The following is a 19,986-nucleotide window of genomic DNA, read 5'->3' as shown; positions in this document are numbered from 1 at the left end:
ATGCAAGAGTGACCCTTCTTCCTCAGAGCTGGACACTTTCTCTACTCTATGTCAGATTCCTACACAACCAACTTCACCAATCCCTCCACCTTCATCCTGCTGGGTTTGCCTGGCTTGGAGTCAGCTTACACATGGATCTCCATCCCCTTCTGTACCATATACACAATAGCCATCTTGGGGAACTTCACCATCCTGTTCGTTGTGAAGACAGAGCCAAGCCTCCATGAGCCCATGTACTATTTCCTCTGCATGCTGGCTGTCACTGACCTGGTCCTGTCCACGTCCACCCTGCCCAAAATGCTGAGTATCTTCTGGTTCAATGCTAGAGAGATTGATTTCAATGTCTGCCTCACCCAGATGTACTTCATTCACTCCTTCTCAGCGATGGAGTCTGGGATCCTAGTGGCCATGGCTGTTGATCGCTATGTGGCCATCTGTGTTCCCCTGAGACATTCCACCATCCTGACAAACCCCGTGGTGGCCAAGATCAGCCTGGCCGTATTGCTACGCAGTGGCATACTCCCTTTGCCCTATCCCATCCTGGCGAGACAGTGGCCATATTGCAGAACCAACGTCATCCCCCATTCGTACTGTGATCACATAACTATAGTGAAACTGGCCTGTGCTGACATCCGGATCAGTAGTTACTACGGCCTCTTTGTGATATCTTCTGGGTGGCTGGATGTGTTGTTTATTGCCATATCCTACACCCAGATCCTCAAGGCAATCTTCAGCCTCCCCACGAAGGACGCCCGGCTCAAGACTTTTGGGACCTGCAGCTCCCACCTGTGTGCTATAGTAGCTTTTTACATCCCACAGTTCTTCTATGCTCTCGCAAAGCGGTTGGGCCAGAATGTGCCCCTGTATTTCCTTGTTCTTTTTGCCAATGTGTACCTTCTGGTTCCTCCAGTAGTACATCCCCTCATCTATGGGGCGAGGACCAAACAGATCCGGGACAGGCTGCTTTGGCTTTTTACTCATAAAGGAACCCACTTTATTTCTCCTGGGTCTCTGGCTCTCAGATCATGTTTTGAGCAGAGATGACAAAGTGCTGGGTCTTCTGTCCTGAGGTACTTATTAAACACTCTGAGGGATATAAAAGAATTTTTGATCTTTTACATATCTTTCACACACCTGTTTTACATAAGAACAAGGCAAACTGCGATCTGTCTATGTACAATACACTGCATTGCCAGCTTTCTAACTATGGGTAGCTGGACCCGTGAAACCATGTTCGGGTATGTCTACACTACAAAGTTAGTTCGAACTAACAGACGTTAGTTTGAACTAACTTTCATAGGCGCTACACTAGCGCTCCGCTAGTTCAAACTTAATTCGAACTAACGGAGCGCTTAGTTCAAACTAGGTAAACCTCATTTTACTAGCTAGTTCGAATTAAGGGCTGTGTAGACGCTTAATTCGAACTAGTGGGAGGCTAGCCCTTCCCAGGTTTCCCTGGTGGCCACTCTGGCCAACACCAGGGAAACTCTATTGCCGCTGGTCTTGTTGCACCACAGCTGCAGCACCTGGGCCTGCAGGGCGCACCACCCCGCCTGCAGCAGCCGCCCGCGCCTGGGCCAGCAGGACAGCCAGGAACCAGGAGGACTACCAAAGGTGGCACCTCCGGTTCCTGGATCACCAGCTCCGCACCCAGGACCACTGGGTCCAGGAGGACCTGAGGCTGCGCAGGAGGAGTTTGGAGGCCCTGGAGGAGCAGGGCCGTGCCCTGCGAGGCCACCTCCAGAGCCTGCTCGACCGCTTCCCAATTCCTCCTGCTCCTGCTCCTGCTCCCCCTGCTGCTCCCTCTGCTCCTCCTGCTCCCCCTGCTGCTCCCTCTGCTCCTCCTGCTCCCCCTGCTCCCCCTCCTGCTCCCACTCCTGCTTCCTCCACACCCCCGTCCCTCCTGCCCCCCCCCCCCACAACCATTGCCCACCGATGCCCCCGGACTCGCAGTATTGCGAGACGGGAGAGGCAGCCGGACTCCCACCCCTGAGCTTTCCTTTCCCTTCCTCCCTTCCCGCCCCTTCCAGCTCCCTCATCCCAGGTTTCCCCCTCCCCTCTACCACCCTCATTCCTCCCTTCCTCCACCCCAGTTATGTGAAATAAACAGACGTTTTTGTTTGAAAAACAGGTGTCTTTATTTTACAGTAGGTAGGGAGGGGAAAGAGGAAGGGGGGTAGGGTGGAAGAAGGCCCCAGTGGGGCATGCAAGGGAGAGGTCAGTCCTCCTCCTCCACCTGGAAGCTCTCCCGCAGGGCTTCCCGGATCCGGACGGCCCCCCACTGGGCTTCCCGGATGGTGGCGGTGTGGGGCTGACCGTTGTGTCCAGCCATGCGGTCAGCCTCAGCCATCCAGACTGGCAGGAAAGCCTCCCCCTTTCGCTCACACAAATTGTGGAGCACACAACATGCTGCTACCATGGGAGGGATGTTGTGCTCGGCCAGGTCCAGACGGGTGAGGAGGCATTGAAAGCGGGCTTTCAGTCGCCCGAAGGCCCCCTCCACCACGATGCGGGCCCTGGTCAGCCTGGCATTGAAGGCCTGGCGAGAGGGATTGAGGTGCCCCTTGTACGGCTTCATCAGCCATGGCTGCAGTGGGTAGGCGGCATCCCCCACCAGGCACATGGGCATGTCCATGTCCCCGACCCTGATGTGGCGGTCGGGGAAGACGGTGCCGTCCTGCAGCCGCTGGCACACGGAGGAGTTGCAGTACGCCTGGGTGTCGTGTGCTTTGCCGGACCAGCCCACATTAATGTCCGTGAACTGGCCCCCGTGGTCACACATGGCCTGCAGGATCATGGAGAAGTACCCCTTGCACTTGACGTACTGGGAAGCCTGGTGTTCCGGGGCACGGATGGGGATGTGCATCCCGTCGATGGCCCCCCCGCAGTTGGGGAAGCCGAGGGCGCCGAATCCCCGGATGACAGCGTCCGGGTCGGCGAGGCGGACCACCCTGCGGAGCAGCACCCGGTTGATGGCCTTGACCACCTGCGGAGAGAGACACAGTAAAGTGCCAATCAGTGGGGCGCCCAGGTGGCTGGGAGCGTGCGTGCCCTGGCAGTGCCCCGCACCCCAGTCCTGGAAGCAACCCCCCTGGCGGTGTGTAGTACGGCCGGGACAGACCAACCACTCCGGTGCGGGGCGCGTTCGCCTCTTCCCGCCCCCCCTTTGTCCCTGGGGCGGCCCATCCCCTCCTCGCAGCCCCCCTTCCTCCCCTGGCGCAGTGGCCGGCGAGTGCCATACCTGCATGAGCACCGCTCCGACGGTGGATCTCCCCACGCTGAACTGGTTCCCGATGGATTGGTAGCTGTCTGGCGTGGAGAGCTTCCAGAAGGCGATGGCCACCCGCTTCTGGAGGGGGATGGCGGGCCTCATGCGAGTGTCCCTTCTGCGCAGGGCAGGGGCGAGCCACTCGCTGAGCTCCAGGAAGGTTTCCTCCTCATCCTGAAGTTCTGGGTCCACTGTCGGTCCTCCCAGCGCTCCAGAACAATGCGGTTCCCCCAGTCGGTGCTGGTGTCCAGACGCGGCGGGGCACGCCAGTGCCGGGGCACCACCGCGGCTCCTCCATGGCCCCCAGGGCGGCCAGGCGGAGAGGCAGGGGGCTGACGTGCACCAGGAGGTGCCAGGCAGCCTCGAGCCATTGCTGGCAGGCTTGCAGCAGCAAGTCCAGAAAGTGCACCAGAAGGTGCAGGGCGAGCTCTGGCTCCATGTTGCTACCTACGGCGGCCTCCCTGAAGGGCAGCACCGACACAGACGGGCACAGAGACCGACGCTTTGCTGTCCCTCGGCGAGTTTGGCAAGCAAGCAGGAAAAGCTGAGAACCGGCTGTCCGGGGGGGGTCCCTTTAAGCACGAGCCTCAGATAGCCTCAGACAGCAGCCACACAAAGCAACTACTGACCTGATGCCCTGCCAGAACCGGTTTCAGCTTCCCTTAAATGCCCCCCTGCGTCCAATCAGTGTGGACGCGCTAGTTCGAATTAGCAAAACGCTAATTCGAACTAGTTTTTAGTTCTAGATGCGTTAGTTCGAATTAGCGTAGTTCGAATTAACTAATTTGAACTAAGTTAGTTCGAATTAGCGCTGTAGTGTAGACGTACCCTTCCTTACCCCAGGTCTTCTGTCTGTGTTCCACCTCAGCTCTGCTCCCCCTGCCCAACTCACATGCCTTTTACTATTCTCTTCCACTCTGATGTTTTGTTACAGGCAGGAGCGGTAGGTTTGCAAAAATGTTGGGGATGCCCAAAATGCACAGGCTGCACCCAACCCCCAATCACACTCTCCCTACCCCCCTGCCTAAAGCTCTGGGAAGAGGCTGGGTAGAGGCTCTTCACTGGAACAGGGAATTGGGGGCAGGGGTAAGGTCAGGCTTTGGGAGGGAGTTTGGGTGCAGGAGTTCTGGGGTGCAGGGTCTGGGAGGAAAGGTGGGTGCAGCGGGGTCTGGTCAGACTCTGGGAGAGTTTGGGTGCAGTTGCGGGTCTGAGATCCAGGCTCTGGGAGGGAGTGTGGGGACTGCAAGGGGAGAGGGAGTTTGCAGATTCAGACTAACACGGCCACCCCTCTGATACTTTGGGCAGGATGGAAGATGGAGGGCAGGTTGCAGGCTCTGGAGGGAGTGGTGTGCACTTGCGGGTGTAGGAATGGATGCAGAGGTACCACACTTACCTGCAGGCACCCCCTCTGGAAATGGCTCCTGGGAAAGTGGGGGTGCATGGGCGCTGCTGCACTCATGCGCTCTCACAACTGCCCTGCAGCCTTGTGCACTCTCTGCACAATTTGAAATAATTTAATATGTGCCTGGCAGCTCCATCAACAGGGCAGCAGGGTTAGATCAACTTCCGACATCTCACTAACCCTGCCTCCCAACATGTGCATCCCTATGGCCAGAGGAAGGGTGGAGGGGTCTTCCGTACCATGCCCTGCTCCATGTTCTACCCCCATACACCGCACAAGGTGTGCCTCCCGTACCCCTCTCCCGCTCCAGCTACCCACATACTACCCACCCCCTGCTGTGACGTCTGCCTTGACACCCAAATTGTCCCTCACCGTAGACTCGCACTGGAGGGCAGAGGATGGAGCTGCCCTTTGTTGCGGTAGCAGGGGAAATTGTAGTATCAAGCTGCCCCGCACTGGGAACTCACTCTGGGGCAAGAGTGGTGGCCGGGGGCAGGGAGCTCTGAAAGTCCCTCCAAAGCCTCCTCAGGCAACAGCTGCACAGGTGCCAGGTCCCTCCTCTCCCGATAGCTAAGAACAACACAGACTGTGAAGAGCTTCCAAAGGATCTCACAAAACTAGGTCAATAGACAACAAACTGGCAAATGAATTTTAATGTTGATAAATGCAAAGTAATACCCATTGGAAAACAGAATCCCAGCTATAGATACAAAATGATGGGGATTAATTTAGGGTATGTCCATGAGGAGTACCCATAGTTCGAATTAGAGATCCTAATTCAAACTACCTACTCCATGCCACGTGTAGCCGCGGGCACAGAGTTCGGTCTAAGGGGGATTTAAAAATGGCGCCTGCCCAGGAAGATGCAAATGAAGCCTGGGATATTTCAATCCCGGGCTTTATTTGCAACTTCGAATGCCTACATTAGCCACCCTAGTTCGAACTAGGGGACTAGTGTAGACATACCCTTAGCTATTACCACTCAAGAGAGAGATCTTGGAGTCATTGTGGATAGTTCTCTGAAAACATCCACCCAATGTGCAGCAGCTGTCAAAAAGCAACTAGAATGTTAGTAATCATAAAAATGGGCTAGAGAATGAGACAGAGAATATTTTATTGCCTCTATATAAATCCCTGGTACGCCCACATCGTGAATACTGCGTACAGATGTGGTCGCCTCCTCTCAAAAAAGATCTATTGGCATTGGAAAAGGTTCAGAAAAGGGCAACGAAAAGGATTAGGGTTTTGGAAAACCCTAGTTCGAACTACCTGTTAAACCTCATTCCAGGAGGAATACCAGGTAGTCCAATTTAGGGCTTTATTTCGAACTACCGGGTCCCTGCCGCATGTAGACGTGGGCAGTTAGTCCCGACTTGTAAATTTCAAAAATGGTGACCGGCCAAGAAGATGCAAATCCAGCATGGAATATTTAAATCCCAGGCTTGATTTGCAACATCAAATGCCTACATTAGCCTCCCTAGTTCGAACTAGGGGGCTAGTGTAGGCAAACCCTAGGGCTATGTCTAGACTGTAAGCCTCTTTCGAAAGAGAGCGTCTAGACTGCACGCGGAACTTTCGAAAAAGCAAGCCGCTTTTTCGAAAGAAAGCACCCAGTGAGTCTGGATGCTCTCTTTGTAAAAAGCCTGTTTGCTTTTAAGAACGCCTTTTTTCGAAAGAGCACTTTCGAAAAAAGGCGTTCTTCCTCGTGTAATTAGGTTTACCGCCGTTGAATAAAAAGCCGCGTTCTTTCGATTTGATTTCGAAAGAACGTGGCTGCAGTCTAGACGCAGGTGAAGTTTTTTCGAGAAAAGGCTACTTTTTTCGAAACCCCCCCTGAGTCTGGACACAGCCTAAAGGAAGCTGGAGGAAGGGTGGCTCTATTTCGAAATAAGTGCTGTGTAGACGCTCCCAATTTCAAAATAAGCTACGCAATTGAGATAGCTCAATTTGCGTCGCTTATTTCGAGTTAAGCCCTGCTGTGTAAGATGCTCACTATGATGATAACTACAGTTGAGTTACTCATCTCTGATCCCTTAGCAACAGCCCCGTGTTCCTGCAGAAAGTGCTCATGTCTCCTCTCAGTCATCTCTCCAACGTTCTGTCCCCATCCCTGCAGAGACCTGGAGAGTCTCCTTAGATTTCTTCCTAGCCAGCTATAATTTACAAATACCACAAAACAGCCCACAGCCAGAGAGTTCTGTGGGAAGGTCCCTTAATTGTTGTTTACTCCTAAAACTGGATAATCAGCAGAGAAGAAGAGAGGGTTGTTTCCAGACTCTTTACCTTTCGCTGCCCTCTTCTCCTCTAGAGGCTGAGAGAACCCCACAGGGACGTCACAGAACTATATTATAGATGTTAAAACCCCCATGTCAGCTCTCGGCATGGGATGCTGCTGCAGATGCCAGGGTGAGAGAGGTGAGGGATACGGCTACCTGAGGGGGACTACAAGGCAAGAAACTTCCCTCTAAGAATTCACAGGTACCATCTCTTGCTGAGGAGCTCACCTGCTTGGCAACCCCAGGGCAACATGGGTATGATGGCATAGAGAGAAAATCTGAGGCCTTCGTGCTCTGCTCAGCCATTAAATATCTCAGGGACCCTGCTACAAGGGATGTGTAGGGCCCTCAGACTGGCTGGTGGACTCCAAACCTGAGGTAGGTTCATTACTGGGGCAGAGTGGAACCTTCAGGGGGAAAAAACGTTAGTTGATATATAATGTGGCCGCTCTACTCTGCACTGGTTAGGCCTCAGCTGGAGTACTGTGTCCAGTTCTGGGCGCCACATTTCAAGAAAGATGTGGAGAAATTGGAAAGGGTACAGAGAAGAGCGACAAGAATGATTAAAGGTCTAGAGAACATGACCTATGAAGCCAGGCTTCATGAACTGGGCTTGTTTAGTTTGGAAAAGAGAAGATTAAGGGGGGACATGATAGCGGTTTTCAAATATCTAAAAGGGTGTCACAAGGAGGAAGGAGAAAATTTGTTCCTCTTGGTTTCTGAGGACAGGACAAGGAGTAATGGGCTTAAAGTGCAGCAGGGGAGGTTTAGATTGGACATTAGGAAAAAATTCCTAACTGTCAGGGTGGTCAAATATTGGAATAAATTGCCCAGGGAGGTGGTGGAATCTCCCTCTCTGGAGATATTTAAGAACAGGTTAGATAGACATCTGTCAGGGATGGTGTAGACGGAGCTTGGTCCTGCCTTGAGGGCGGGGGGCTGGACTCGATGACCTCTCGAGGTCCCTTCCAGTCCTATTATTCTATGATTCTATGATTCTATAGTATAAGGCCAAACTCTGAGGCCATGGCCAGTACATTGCTGAGGCCTCTCTCAGGCAAAACTCCCCTTGTAGTAAGATCTGTGAAAAGCCTCAGGAGCCAGATGTGTGTAAATACACAGACAGTGTCACCTCCTCCTCCAGCATGTCTGGCTCTGGCTGTTCACAGGGGACTTTTATCTGAGTTTTCTCTGCTAGATGCATGGTGATGCTCAGTCTTCCCACTGGGATAATTAGAATCATTTTTTTCAACATGGGCAAGACAGAGATTCTCCTGCTTTTATTCCACAAGTCAGCTGAGCTGTTGTTATGCCTAAAATGTTCAATAAAACAATCCAGAGAGAAGCAGACACCCAGCATGAAAACAATTAGTCCAAATGCCTAAAATTTCACAAACATTATGCAACAGATAATGGGGGCTTCTAATTGAAGGTGTCAGAGAGTGATAACTAAAAATGCTGCCCCCAGCAACACCCACATAAGAACATAAGAACGGCCGTACTGGGTCAGACCAACGGTCCGTCTAGCCCAGTAGCCTGTCTGCTGACAGTGGCCAGCACCAGGTGCCCTGGAGGGGGTGGACTGAAGACAATGATCAAGTGATTTGTCTCCTGCCATCCCTCTCCAGCCTCTGACAAACAGACGCCAGGGACATCATTCCTACCCCCTGGCTAATATGGACCTAACCTCCATGAAACTATCTAGCTTCTCTTTAAACTCTGTTATAGTTCTAGCCTTCACAGCCTCCTCTGGCAAGGAGTTCCACAGGTTGACTATGCGCTATGTGAAGAAGAACTTTCTTTTATTAGTTTTAATTAAGCCCACAAAGTCTCAATACATTGTTAATCCCATTCATCTATGCTCTTGTCTCCAGTAATGTAGATAGCAAGGAGTTCTATGGGCCAAATATGGGTAACGTTAGCAAGCATCTTTTCTAAATGTTATATGTTCGGAGTTTCACTGTAACTAAATTTTCCCTTGTTTGTGTGTTCTGAGAGACAGTACAGTACAGATGAATCCCTGATCTCATTTCTTTATCAATATATCCAGAGGGCTCAGAAGGGATCCATTAAGTCTGACCTCCTATATAATACAGGCCCATCAAAATTCACCCAGTTACATCTGTATTAAGAGTAATACCTTGTGTGTGACTAAGTCCTGTCCTCAGCTAAGGTTTTACATTATAGAATCATAGAGGCTCAGGGTGAAAAGTAATGGTCACCTTTTTTGGAGACCTCCACAGAACAAGCTACTGCCGCCTCCTAAGCTGTCGGTTGCATTCTCTGCCTCTTCTGTTAAGACTATTTTCCTCAGATTTAATTTAATTCTTCTATGCTACAGTTTGAACCCATTGCCTCTTATTCCCGCTCTGTGGTTAAGAGAGAACAACTTTCCTACAACTTCTTATGGCAGTCTTTCAATTTTTTAAGAAGACCACTATCATGTTCTCATGTAATCTTTTGTTTTCCCAACTAAATACACCTGGGTTTTTTCGCTTGCGTTCCGTTTCTTTAAAAACCTTTGCCACACGCCTCAAGACTCTTTCCGTTTTCTTTATATCCTTTCTTTGCATTGGTGACCAAAATTGAACGCAGTGCTCCATATTAGGCCTAAACGCATGGAGTGGAGGAAAACTGCCATGTAGCACAAGCTGGCATGCAAGCTCTCTGCTAATGCAACCTATGCTGAATGTACGTTGTTTGAAACAGCAACAAACCCATACCCCTGAGAGATGCAGCTATATCAACCTCACCCCCATGGAGATATGATGAAGTTGACAGAAGAATTTTTCTCTTTACCTAGCTACCATCCATCTCTTTACCTAGCTACCGTCCTTTGTTAAAAGGAGAATCTTTGCTTTCTGTGTGAGTACTGTCTACACCATGGGTTCCCAAACTGGGGCGCATGCTGGTTCAAATGCACTATGCGTGGCAATTATGCAATTTAATTAATAGTTTGAAGTTTAAATCCTACAAATTTAAAACTGTTCTTATACTTCCCTTTAGCAAGCACATTAATAAACAATTCTATTACATATATTTAATTGCTTGAACTTTCCTGTAAGTGTAAACTACAGAAAATGACTTTGCCCCGTCAATGACAGGCGTCACCTGCTAGCTAACTATTTTTCTAGTTAAAAAAATAATAGCACAAAAATCAAGCATGGCATTTCCTCTGATGTTTTATAGTCACTTATCAATTTTCCTAATGTTTGTATTGCTGGCTATCTACGTTTCCTTTCCCCAGAAATTGCTCCCTTCAGTTATATCTGCTACATCCTTAATAGAAACTGGGGGACGAAAAGTGAGTGCACTTCCATCTCCAGCCCATTCCATAGGCACCTAAACACTGGCTTTCTTTTGGCCACTTCCGTGTCTGAACAGATGATTACTTTTAGCGCCTCTCAGTGATGCCCAGATCTCGTATGTTTCCCATTGGCACAAGTCAAAGAGAAGCTTTGGTGGGTTTTTTTCCACTTTCAGATTTTGAACAACCAAGTGGCTAGGTTTTCCACAAGGCAGGAGCTCTTTAGTCTGTGTTTCATTGGGTTAGGCACAAATGAAGGAAAACATGTATCTACACGTCAAATTCCTGATAGTGCTCATGGTGCCGCGCTATGATATGCAGGAATTTTTGATGCACGAAGCACCATAAACTATGAAATGAACATTAGTAGGGTCCGTTCTTCATATTGCATATGTCTGAATAATGAAAATTTCATTTTTTCAGTGTTTTAAGAATAACCAATGAGCATCATCCATGAGAAAAATCTCCAGCAGCGCATGTACTCTCTCATATTAACATTGACTCTCTTCACTGCCATTTCTGCTGCAACCATCACCCTAGACCCAGGACACATAAAGAAGTAAGGAGAACATATGGTACACGCAAGATAAACAATTAAGCCTTATAGTTCAACACAAACTCCCTTACTTCATGGCAGATTTCAACACAACCGACTTCACCAACCCCTCCACCTTCATCATACTGGGCATTCCTGGCTTGGAGGAGGCCTATGTCTGGATCTCCATCCCCTTCTGTGCAATGTATGCCATAGCCATCTTGGGGAACGTCACCATCCTGTTCATTGTGAAGATAGAGAGGAGCCTCCATGAGCCCATGTACTATTTCCTCTGCATGCTGGCTATCACTGACCTGGTCCTGTCCACGTCCACCCTGCCCAAAATGCTGAGCATCTTCTGGTTCAATGCCAGGGAGATCGATTTCAATGCCTGCCTCACCCAGATGTACTTCATTCACTGCTTCTCAGCGATGGAGTCCGGGATCTTCGTGGCCATGGCGTTGGATCGCTACGTGGCCATCTGCCATCCCCTGAGACATTCCACCATCCTGACAAACCCCATGGTGGCCAAGATTGGCCTGGCCGTGATACTGCGCAGCAGCATTCTCACACTGCCCTACCCCTTCCTGGTAAGGCAGTGGCCATACTGCAGAACTAACATCATTCCCCACTCATACTGTGACCACATAGCTATAGTGAAGCTGGCCTGCGCGGACATCCGAGTCAGTAGTTATTACGGCCTCTTTGTGGTGATCTCTGTGTGGCTGGATGTGTTGTTTATCACCATGTCCTATACTCAGATTCTCAGGGCCATTTTCAGGCTCCCCACAAAGGACGCCCGGCTCAAGACCTTTGGCACTTGCAGCTCTCACCTTTGTGCTATATTAGCTTTTTACATCCCACAGTTCTTCTACTCATTCACACTCCGGTTTGGCCAGAACGTGCCCCGATATTTCCTCATTCATATTGCCAATGTGTACCTTCTGGTTCCTCCAGTGTTACACCCCATCATCTATGGCATGAGGACCAAACAGATCCGGGACAAGCTGCTTCAGCTCTTTACTCATACAGGGACCTAAATCTCATCTTCTCGTGCTTTGGCGCTCAGACCTGGCTCAGTGCAGAGGTCGCTGGCGACCCCTCTTCCCAAAATAATGTATTAGGTGGTCAGAGAGACATTAAAACTGTATTGCCCTTACTGTGCTAAATTCAGCATGACAAACTGAGGAATCAGCCAATGTACAATACACTGTGTTGCTATCTTTTCAACCGTGGGTAGCTGGACCCCCATATCCATGTCCTTTGCCCCACTTCTTCTGCTAATGTTCCACCTCTGCTCTGGGTCTTACCCCCACCTGTGCCCCACCATGTCACTTTCTCCTCTTCCCTTATCAGTCACGGGCTCAATTCCAACTCAATCTCTCCTCCCCTACATGCCAAGGAGCCAGTTCAGATTGTAGGAGGTTGGCCACTTTAACTGGGATGCCAGGGGCCGCTTAAGCTCTTGGGATCTCTCCTCCTGGGAGGGAGACAACTAAGCAGTGAGCTGGCAGGGGCACTGTGTCTGATTCCTGTATAAAACAATGAGCATTAAATTAGTATTAGAGACAGCTCGAATGCGAACATGTTCTGACCTCTTGTCACAAGTCACTTCAGACTTGTTCAGGTTAACGTTTGGTGGTGTATTTTCTTACTTTGCAACTAACTGAGCAGTCCTCATCACACATCCTCAGTTCTCTCCGCTCTGGAGCCAAGAGGGATCCATTGGGTTACAGCGGGTGGAGTGCTTATATCTGGGATCTATAGGAAAACAACAGAATCGACTTGCTGAATAAAACCAGTGGCCCATGTATCCCAGTGTCCTGTCTTCCAACAGTGTTCAACGCCAGGGATATGTCTAGACTGCAGGCTTCTTTCGAAAGAGGCTCTTTCGAAAGCCTCTTTCGAAAGAGCCTCTTTCGAAAGATCGTGTCTAGACTGCAGGCGGATCTTTCGAAAGAGAAATCCGCTTTTTCGAAAGAGAGCACCCAGCGAGTCTGGATGCTCTCTTTCGAAGACGGCCTCTTTACATTGAAGAACGCCTTCTTTCGAAAGAGGGAATTTCGAAAGAAGGCGTTCTTCCTCGTAAATTGAGGTTTCCCGCCATCGAAAGAAAAGCCGCGTTCTTTTGAAATAATTTCGAAAGAACGCGGCTTGAGTCTGGACGCAGGGGAAGTTTTTTCGGGAAAAGGCTACTTTTCCCGAAAAAAACCCTGAGTCTGGACACGGCCCAGGTGCTTGAAAGGGACTGGACGGAACAGGGAATCATCAAGTGATTCATGCCCCGTTGCCCATTCTTGGCTTCTAGCAAACAGAAGCTAGGGACATCATTCCTGTCCGTCCTGCCTCAAAACCATTGGTGGACCTGTCCTCCATGAAACTAGTTAGTTATTATTGGAACTGAGTTATAGTTCTGAAAACCTCAGATTCGCCTTGAGAGGATGGGGAAGGCTCAGGCTGCCTCTACGATGCTGCCCCTGCAACCCAGCTATGAACAACCCCTGCCAGAGCTGGAGTCTATGTCCCTCTGGGTGTGATGGAGAGGCCGTGGTTCCAGGGAAGTCAGGACTCCTGGGTGTGTCTAGACTACAGGGTTTTGTTGGCAAAAGTCCACTTTTGCCAACAAAACTACACCTGCGTCTACACTGCCGCTGAGTTCTGTCGATATAACGTTGACAGAACTCAGCAGTTTTGTCGACGGCGGTAAACCTCATTCTACAAGGAATAATGCCTTCTGTCAACAGAGTTCTGTTGACAGAAGGCATTATTGCATCTACACTGTCCTTTGCGTCTACACTGTCATGTCGACAAGGCATCTTGCTTTGTCGACAGAACTGGCTGTAGTCTAGACGCTCTTTGTCGACAAAAGCTTTGTCGACAGAACTTCTGTCGACAAAATCCTGTAGTCTAGATGTACGCTGTGAGACCTTGGCCTAGAGACCAGTTCAGTTTACCTGAAAAATGGGGATATTTTCCAGTTGACTTTCCTTTGATAGGTGTTTTCCAGATCCACCAATGAAAGCCACAACACAGTTAAATGGTGGCTACTTAGGAGAATTACTGAGCTTTGATACCTTAGCAACAGCCCTGTGTGCATGGAAACTCTGTTTGTGTCCTCGATCAGTCACCTGTCTCCAGAGCTCTCTGACTACAACCCAATTATCCTTGGAATTTACAGGGAAATTGACTTTATGGAGATCTGGGCATCTGTCACGTTACCAAATTGGAGGGAAGCAGCCAGATCGCTGCTGCACCCCTAGGTGGGGGTATTGGCCCCAGAAATCTGTATGAAAGGGAGCCATGTGGGGTATTGAATGGGAGCTTGTTGTTTTCTGATCCTGTGTACACTGTTTATGTGAGTGTATAATGTCTGTGTGTAGAGATCTGTACTCTGTGTGGAAACTGAAGATTTCCCTGCATGTGGTTAAGCATTGGGCAGGGCCGAGCCTGTGGAGCCTGTGGACATGCTAATTACCTTTGGAACAATGGTTCTCAATGGGCCAAAGACACACCCAAAGAATGGGGGCTGTCCCGAGGGCAGCCAGCAGGGAACACAGAGAGGCTGAGGACCAGGTGACCTGCTACATACTAGAAGAGGCCAGGAAGGAGTATAAAGAGGCCATGTGGTCGATGCCATTTTGTTCTCAGCTCAGCACTTCATCCCAGAGGCAGCACTGCAGGGATTGAAGAGCCCGGAAGACCTGTGAACCCATCCTGATCGTAGGATGTGCAATAAGAACTTTTAAACCAGCAGCTGCAACATCTCTGCTAGAGCCTGCATCGAGAACTGGGAGATTCGGTGCATGTAACGTACTGTACTTTAATAACCTTACTCTCAGGCTTTTCTTTCCTGTAATAATAAACCTTTAGATGTTAGATTCTAAAGGATTGGCCCAGCGTGATTTGCGGTAAGGTCCAGAGGGTAAATTGACCAGGGATCTGTGGCTGGTTTCTTGGAACCGGACAGAACTTGTTCGGGGTAGGTGGGATTGGGTGCTAGGACCCCCACCTGTGTATAGGCCCGGGGCCATCTGGGGCACAGATATTGCTGGGGTGTCGGAGGGGTTTTGCTCGGGAGGCTTCAGGCAGGCAGCTGAAGCGCTCTGTGAGACTGGTTTGTGGCCTGTTTGGAGAGGTCGCCAGTCAGGGGGACTGTAAAGAGCCCCGGATTTGAGCAATTCGCCCTGAGCGGACGCCCTAAGCTGTGCCCAGACACGGCCCGGTCCACCACAGTGGCGTAGTCGGCAGGATCCACAGATCTTGGTCAATTGAGCTTTGGGATCAGGACCCCACGCTGTCTAAATTTGATTTTTGGTGTTGAGAGTTTGGTTGATTAAAGAGCCGCTGCGATGATCCCGGAATTATATGAGAGTCTGAGCAAAAATGCTCTGAAGGATTTGTGCTTGGGGAGAGGCATTGCCTTTAGGAAAAGGGCCTCTAAACTAGATCTGGTAGTGTTGTTACTAACCAGAGATGTGGATGAAAGGGATCAGAAGCGAGCCAAGGAAGCTGCTGAAAGAAGGCAGAAGGCAGATGAAGAAATTGCTAAGAGACAGAAGGAGATGGATCGGGAACTTGAGGAGAAAAAGGCAGAATATGCTGAGAGACAGCGGAGGGAAGAGGTAGAGCATGCAAAGAAGATGGCCCTAGCCAGGGAGGAAAATGCTAGACTTGACCTCCAGCTTAAGAGACTAAAAGAACAAGAGAGACTGTATTCTCCTGAAGGTTCAATGTATAACTCTGTGGGTATGCGGTGTGCTTATGATATGGCAGATGTATTTTGCCCAGCTGATGTGATGACCCAACCCCAAAGCATGTGTGAATGCAAACCTTGTGTATTACCTGTAGCTAACAGGGAGGTTTGGGAAGGGGGTGCATGTGGGTATGAAAAGTTTCCTGGAGCTGGTCAGTCTCCCTGTAACCAAGGGGAAAGTGTCTCTACATGTGAGCCTGTGGGTGAGGGCCCGTCTGATGCCTCAGAGGTGAGGCTGGAATCAGAACCAGGGCAGGAAGAGCCCAGAAGTCAGGGAAATGTTTCTCTGAGGCAGCCTGGAGTGGCTGGCCAGAGTGAAGTTTTAGTCGAGGAGCTGGTGGCTGGTGAGGTTTGTGGAATTGAACCTGCACAAGCTGAAAGTGATTTGTGTGAAGAAGCACAGTGTGTGCAAGCTGGCAATTTGGCTGGTGGAAGTAGCAAGGGGGCAGTAAAGGAAGCTGTCCCAGTGGCTAGCTGTATGACTGAGATTAGCCAGGGGTGTTGGGACAAGGGAGAAGCTGTCTCTGGTTGTCTGGCTGTGTGTGGGGAAGAGTTTCTTCCTGTGTCTGAGGAAGGTGCCCCACAGCCTGTGAAGGCTGAGAGCAGTGTGGTTGTCCCAGAGTTGGGTCTGGATATGGCTAAGGCCCAGGAAGGGGGTGGCCCAAGGTTTGTGTCTGCTGGGGAGAGGGATGAGGTGACTCAGGTAGAGTCAGTCAGTGTTTTACCAGAACCCCAGAGACCGGACAGTGGTGACCCTGATATTGTGCCTGATGCTGCTGTGTTGCTGGCAGAGGAGGGAGCTACTCGGTGGGAGCAGGGAGACCCCTTAGCCCGGGCACAAGGAGAGAATGAGGGTGTGTTAACTCTGGTGCCTAATGATGGTGTGGACGTTTACAGCCATCTAGAGAGCTGCACAGGGAGTGAAGATGCCTCTGACCCTGTCTCTTGTGGGTCTGTCTATGTGCCTGAGAGGGGATTGTCTGTGAATCCACCTGAGGGGCCAGAGATAACTCAGGGAGTAAGGGAAGTGCAGGAGGAATTGGTTGGGGCTCAGCAGGGCAATGCTACTGCAGAGCCAGGGAAGGGTGAACTGCTGCTTAAGGAAGCTCATAGGGAGGAGAGTCCTGGCAGTGCTTGTAGCAAGCAGTTTGCAGTAACTGAGAGAGGTGACGATGCCTGGCTTGGAGAAGGCATTCAGGAGAAAGCTCTGCCTGTAAAAGGCAGCAGCTTGTTGTGTGAGGCACTTGTTGCAGTGCCTGGCAGACAGAACTTGTCTGTTGGCAGTGACTCCACTGACTTGGGTTTAGGGAAACCCAGGGTGGATGGTGGTGGAGAGGTCTCGCAGGGACTGAGGGTTGTTCCAGATGAGGCAGGAACATCCAGAGAACTGGAGCAGGCTGCTAACCCAGTAACTGTGGGTGACCAGCTTGCTGGGAAGTCAGTGTGTGTGGGACAGGATTGTTCCCAGGTGAAGGAGGAGAGTGGGAACTTAGTGTCTCAAATTCAGGAGAAGGGCTGGGTAGCTAAGTATGCAGAGCAGAACAGCTGTGTGGTCACTCTCCCTAGGATGCAGGAGATGGCAATTAAGCTCCCATCTCTGGACACTGTGGACACTCATAATCAATCAGGGAGGTGGATATCTGGTTCCATGTGGAAACAGAGGTTGGAGGTGGACAGAGGAGAGACTTGGGAGTCTACAGCTCACTGCTGTTACCCCACTGAGTGGGGGAAGGGGGAGAATTCCAGGGCCATTGTGAGCCAGGGAGTCACGCCCAGCCAGCCCTTTGTCTTGGTCAGGCCAGAGGTTTCAGGCCTGGAGCCCAGAGGACAAGGGGGAGGGGCAGGACTTGCTTTGGCCAAGAAGATTTGCAGTTTAAACCTGAAGGGCCAAAACTGCAATGGGGTGGGGCCAGAGAAGGGGCCTGACGGAGAATTTCAGTATACACCTGATATAGGATTGTTCTTGTTACTGATGTTAATTCTTGTAACCAATGTACTATTGTTGCAGAGAATTGTAAAGGTATACAATGTGCATGATCCTATGAAAATACCATGTAATCTGTCTGGAGATGTACCAAACGACAGACGGTATGTAAGGGGACATTGTGATGTTGATATCTCATGGTTAACACTTGTAACTGGTCTTGGAACTTTTTACAGGACAAAAGGGGTTCCAGCCAGAAGGTCCTGTGTGAGAAGGGAAACTGAGGCACACCACCATTTTGGTTGGGGGAGGCCTGTGATGCCCTCAGTGATGTTACTGGCATCACTTCCTGCATCAATTTTGCGTTGGGGGTGTCACGTTACCAAATTGGAGGGAAGCAGCCAGATCGCTGCTGCACCCCTAGGTGGGGGTATTGGCCCCAGAAATCTGTATGAAAGGGAGCCATGTGGGGTATTGAATGGGAGCTTGTTGTTTTCTGATCCTGTGTACACTGTTTATGTGAGTGTATAATGTCTGTGTGTAGAGATCTGTACTCTGTGTGGAAACTGAAGATTTCCCTGCATGTGGTTAAGCATTGGGCAGGGCCGAGCCTGTGGAGCCTGTGGACATGCTAATTACCTGTGGAACAATGGTTCTCAATGGGCCAAAGACACACCCAAAGAATGGGGGCTGTCCCGAGGGCAGCCAGCAGGGAACACAGAGAGGCTGAGGACCAGGTGACCTGCTACATACTAGAAGAGGCCAGGAAGGAGTATAAAGAGGCCATGTGGTCGATGCCATTTTGTTCTCAGCTCAGCACTTCATCCCAGAGGCAGCACTGCAGGGATTGAAGAGCCCGGAAGACCTGTGAACCCATCCTGATCGTAGGATGTGCAATAAGAACTTTTAAACCAGCAGCTGCAACATCTCTGCTAGAGCCTGCATCGAGAACTGGGAGATTCGGTGCATGTAACGTACTGTACTTTAATAACCTTACTCTCATGCTTTTCTTTCCTGTAATAATAAACCTTTAGGTGTTAGATTCTAAAGGATTGGCCCAGCGTGATTTGCGGTAAGGTCCAGAGGGTAAATTGACCAGGGATCTGTGGCTGGTTTCTTGGAACCGGACAGAACTTGTTCGGGGTAGGTGGGATTGGGTGCTAGGACCCCCACCTGTGTATAGGCCCGGGGCCATCTGGGGCACGGATATTGCTGGGGTGTCGGAGGGGTTTTGCTCGGGAGGCTTCAGGCAGGCAGCTGAAGCGCTCTGTGAGACTGGTTTGTGGCCTGTTTGGAGAGGTCGCCAGTCAGGGGGACTGTAAAGAGCCCCGGATTTGAGCAATTCGCCCTGAGCGGACGCCCTAAGCTGTGCCCAGACACGGCCCGGTCCACCACAGCATCGCCCCTCGTTTTTTTACTAGTCAATTATAATTTTAATTGTACACAAATGCACAGAGCAGACAATTTCTCTCTGACTCAGTCCGGAGCCCCAGGGTTCTCTTCTCCCTTTGGGAAGGTTGCTTAATTAATGTTTATTCCTAAAGCTAGACAAAAAGCCAAGAAGCATGGACAGGCTTCTCCGCAGCCTGTTTGCATCCAAAGGCCTCTTCTCCCCAGAGGCTAAGCAAAATTCCCTTGTATCCCACAGAGCCGTATTATTCACGGCGCTCACCCCTGTGTTGAGTTTCATTGAGCGATGCTGCTGCAGATGCGTAGGTCAGAGAGGTGTTGGATTCAGCTACTTGAGGGTGATTCTCAGGGAAGACGGTTCTGTCTCAGAACCCATAGGTACCCATCACTTGCTGCTCATCTCACCTGCTCCATGAACTCAGCGCAACATTGGAGTCTCAGGTCCTTTCTGCTCTGCACAGTCTCTAAATATTACAGGGCTCTTGCCAAAGCGGTGAGTTTGCTCCAGTACCATGGGCTAAAATGCACCTGTTCGATGTGCCTCCCTGTCTGCTGGCTTCCAGCTCCCAGACGTCTGTGGCACAGGTGATCCAATAGGCTGAAAGGTATTCATAGATGTACAATATAAGACCAAATTCGGAGACTCTAGCTCATACTTTGCTCAGGCACCACTAAGGTAAAAAATTCCCCTTGGAATAAGAACCGATAAAGAGCTCACCTGCCAGCTATGTATAAAGGCACAGAGCCTATCACCACACCCTTTGATATTCCAGTGCTCTGGCTGCTAATGGTGCCAGATCTGTTATCTGACTTGCACCTCCCGGAAAGCATCTGTAGCCAGACGTGAACCCCCATTTTAACATCCATCTTTGTCTGCTTGAAACCATGCAGGGCACATAAGAGCAGGAAAACAGCATATTCTTTGAAAACCTTGGAGCAGGAGGTTTAGATATGCTGGCTCAGTGACCGTGACCAACTGTAAGCAGAGATAGGAGGGTGGTCAAACTAATTGTTGACCAAGAGGCTGTACATCGCGCCCTTTACTTAACCCATATTGATACGAACACATACCCGTCCACGGGGGAAGGAATCTCCCACCCAACAAGAACAT

The 19,986-nt window shown here is 50.3% G+C and overlaps 1 protein-coding gene and 1 pseudogene across 1 annotated transcript; both read left to right on the top strand.

Annotated features, from left to right (window-relative positions):
* On the top strand, positions 1-1,044 carry LOC142830721 (olfactory receptor 52E4-like; annotated as a pseudogene).
* Positions 1,045-10,865: 9,821 nt separating this feature from the next.
* Positions 10,866-11,828, top strand: LOC102455580 (olfactory receptor 52E4-like). Its single transcript, XM_014577149.3, has one exon. It carries the CDS (start codon positions 10,884-10,886, stop codon positions 11,826-11,828), a length of 945 nt encoding a protein of 314 aa, XP_014432635.3. The 5' UTR covers positions 10,866-10,883.
* Positions 11,829-19,986: the final 8,158 nt, after the last annotated feature.

The sequence above is a fragment of the Pelodiscus sinensis genome, chromosome 1, assembly GCF_049634645.1.
Source record: "Pelodiscus sinensis isolate JC-2024 chromosome 1, ASM4963464v1, whole genome shotgun sequence".
Classification (NCBI taxonomy): Eukaryota; Metazoa; Chordata; order Testudines; family Trionychidae; genus Pelodiscus; species Pelodiscus sinensis.
This window is presented reverse-complemented; position numbering and strand designations above follow the sequence as displayed.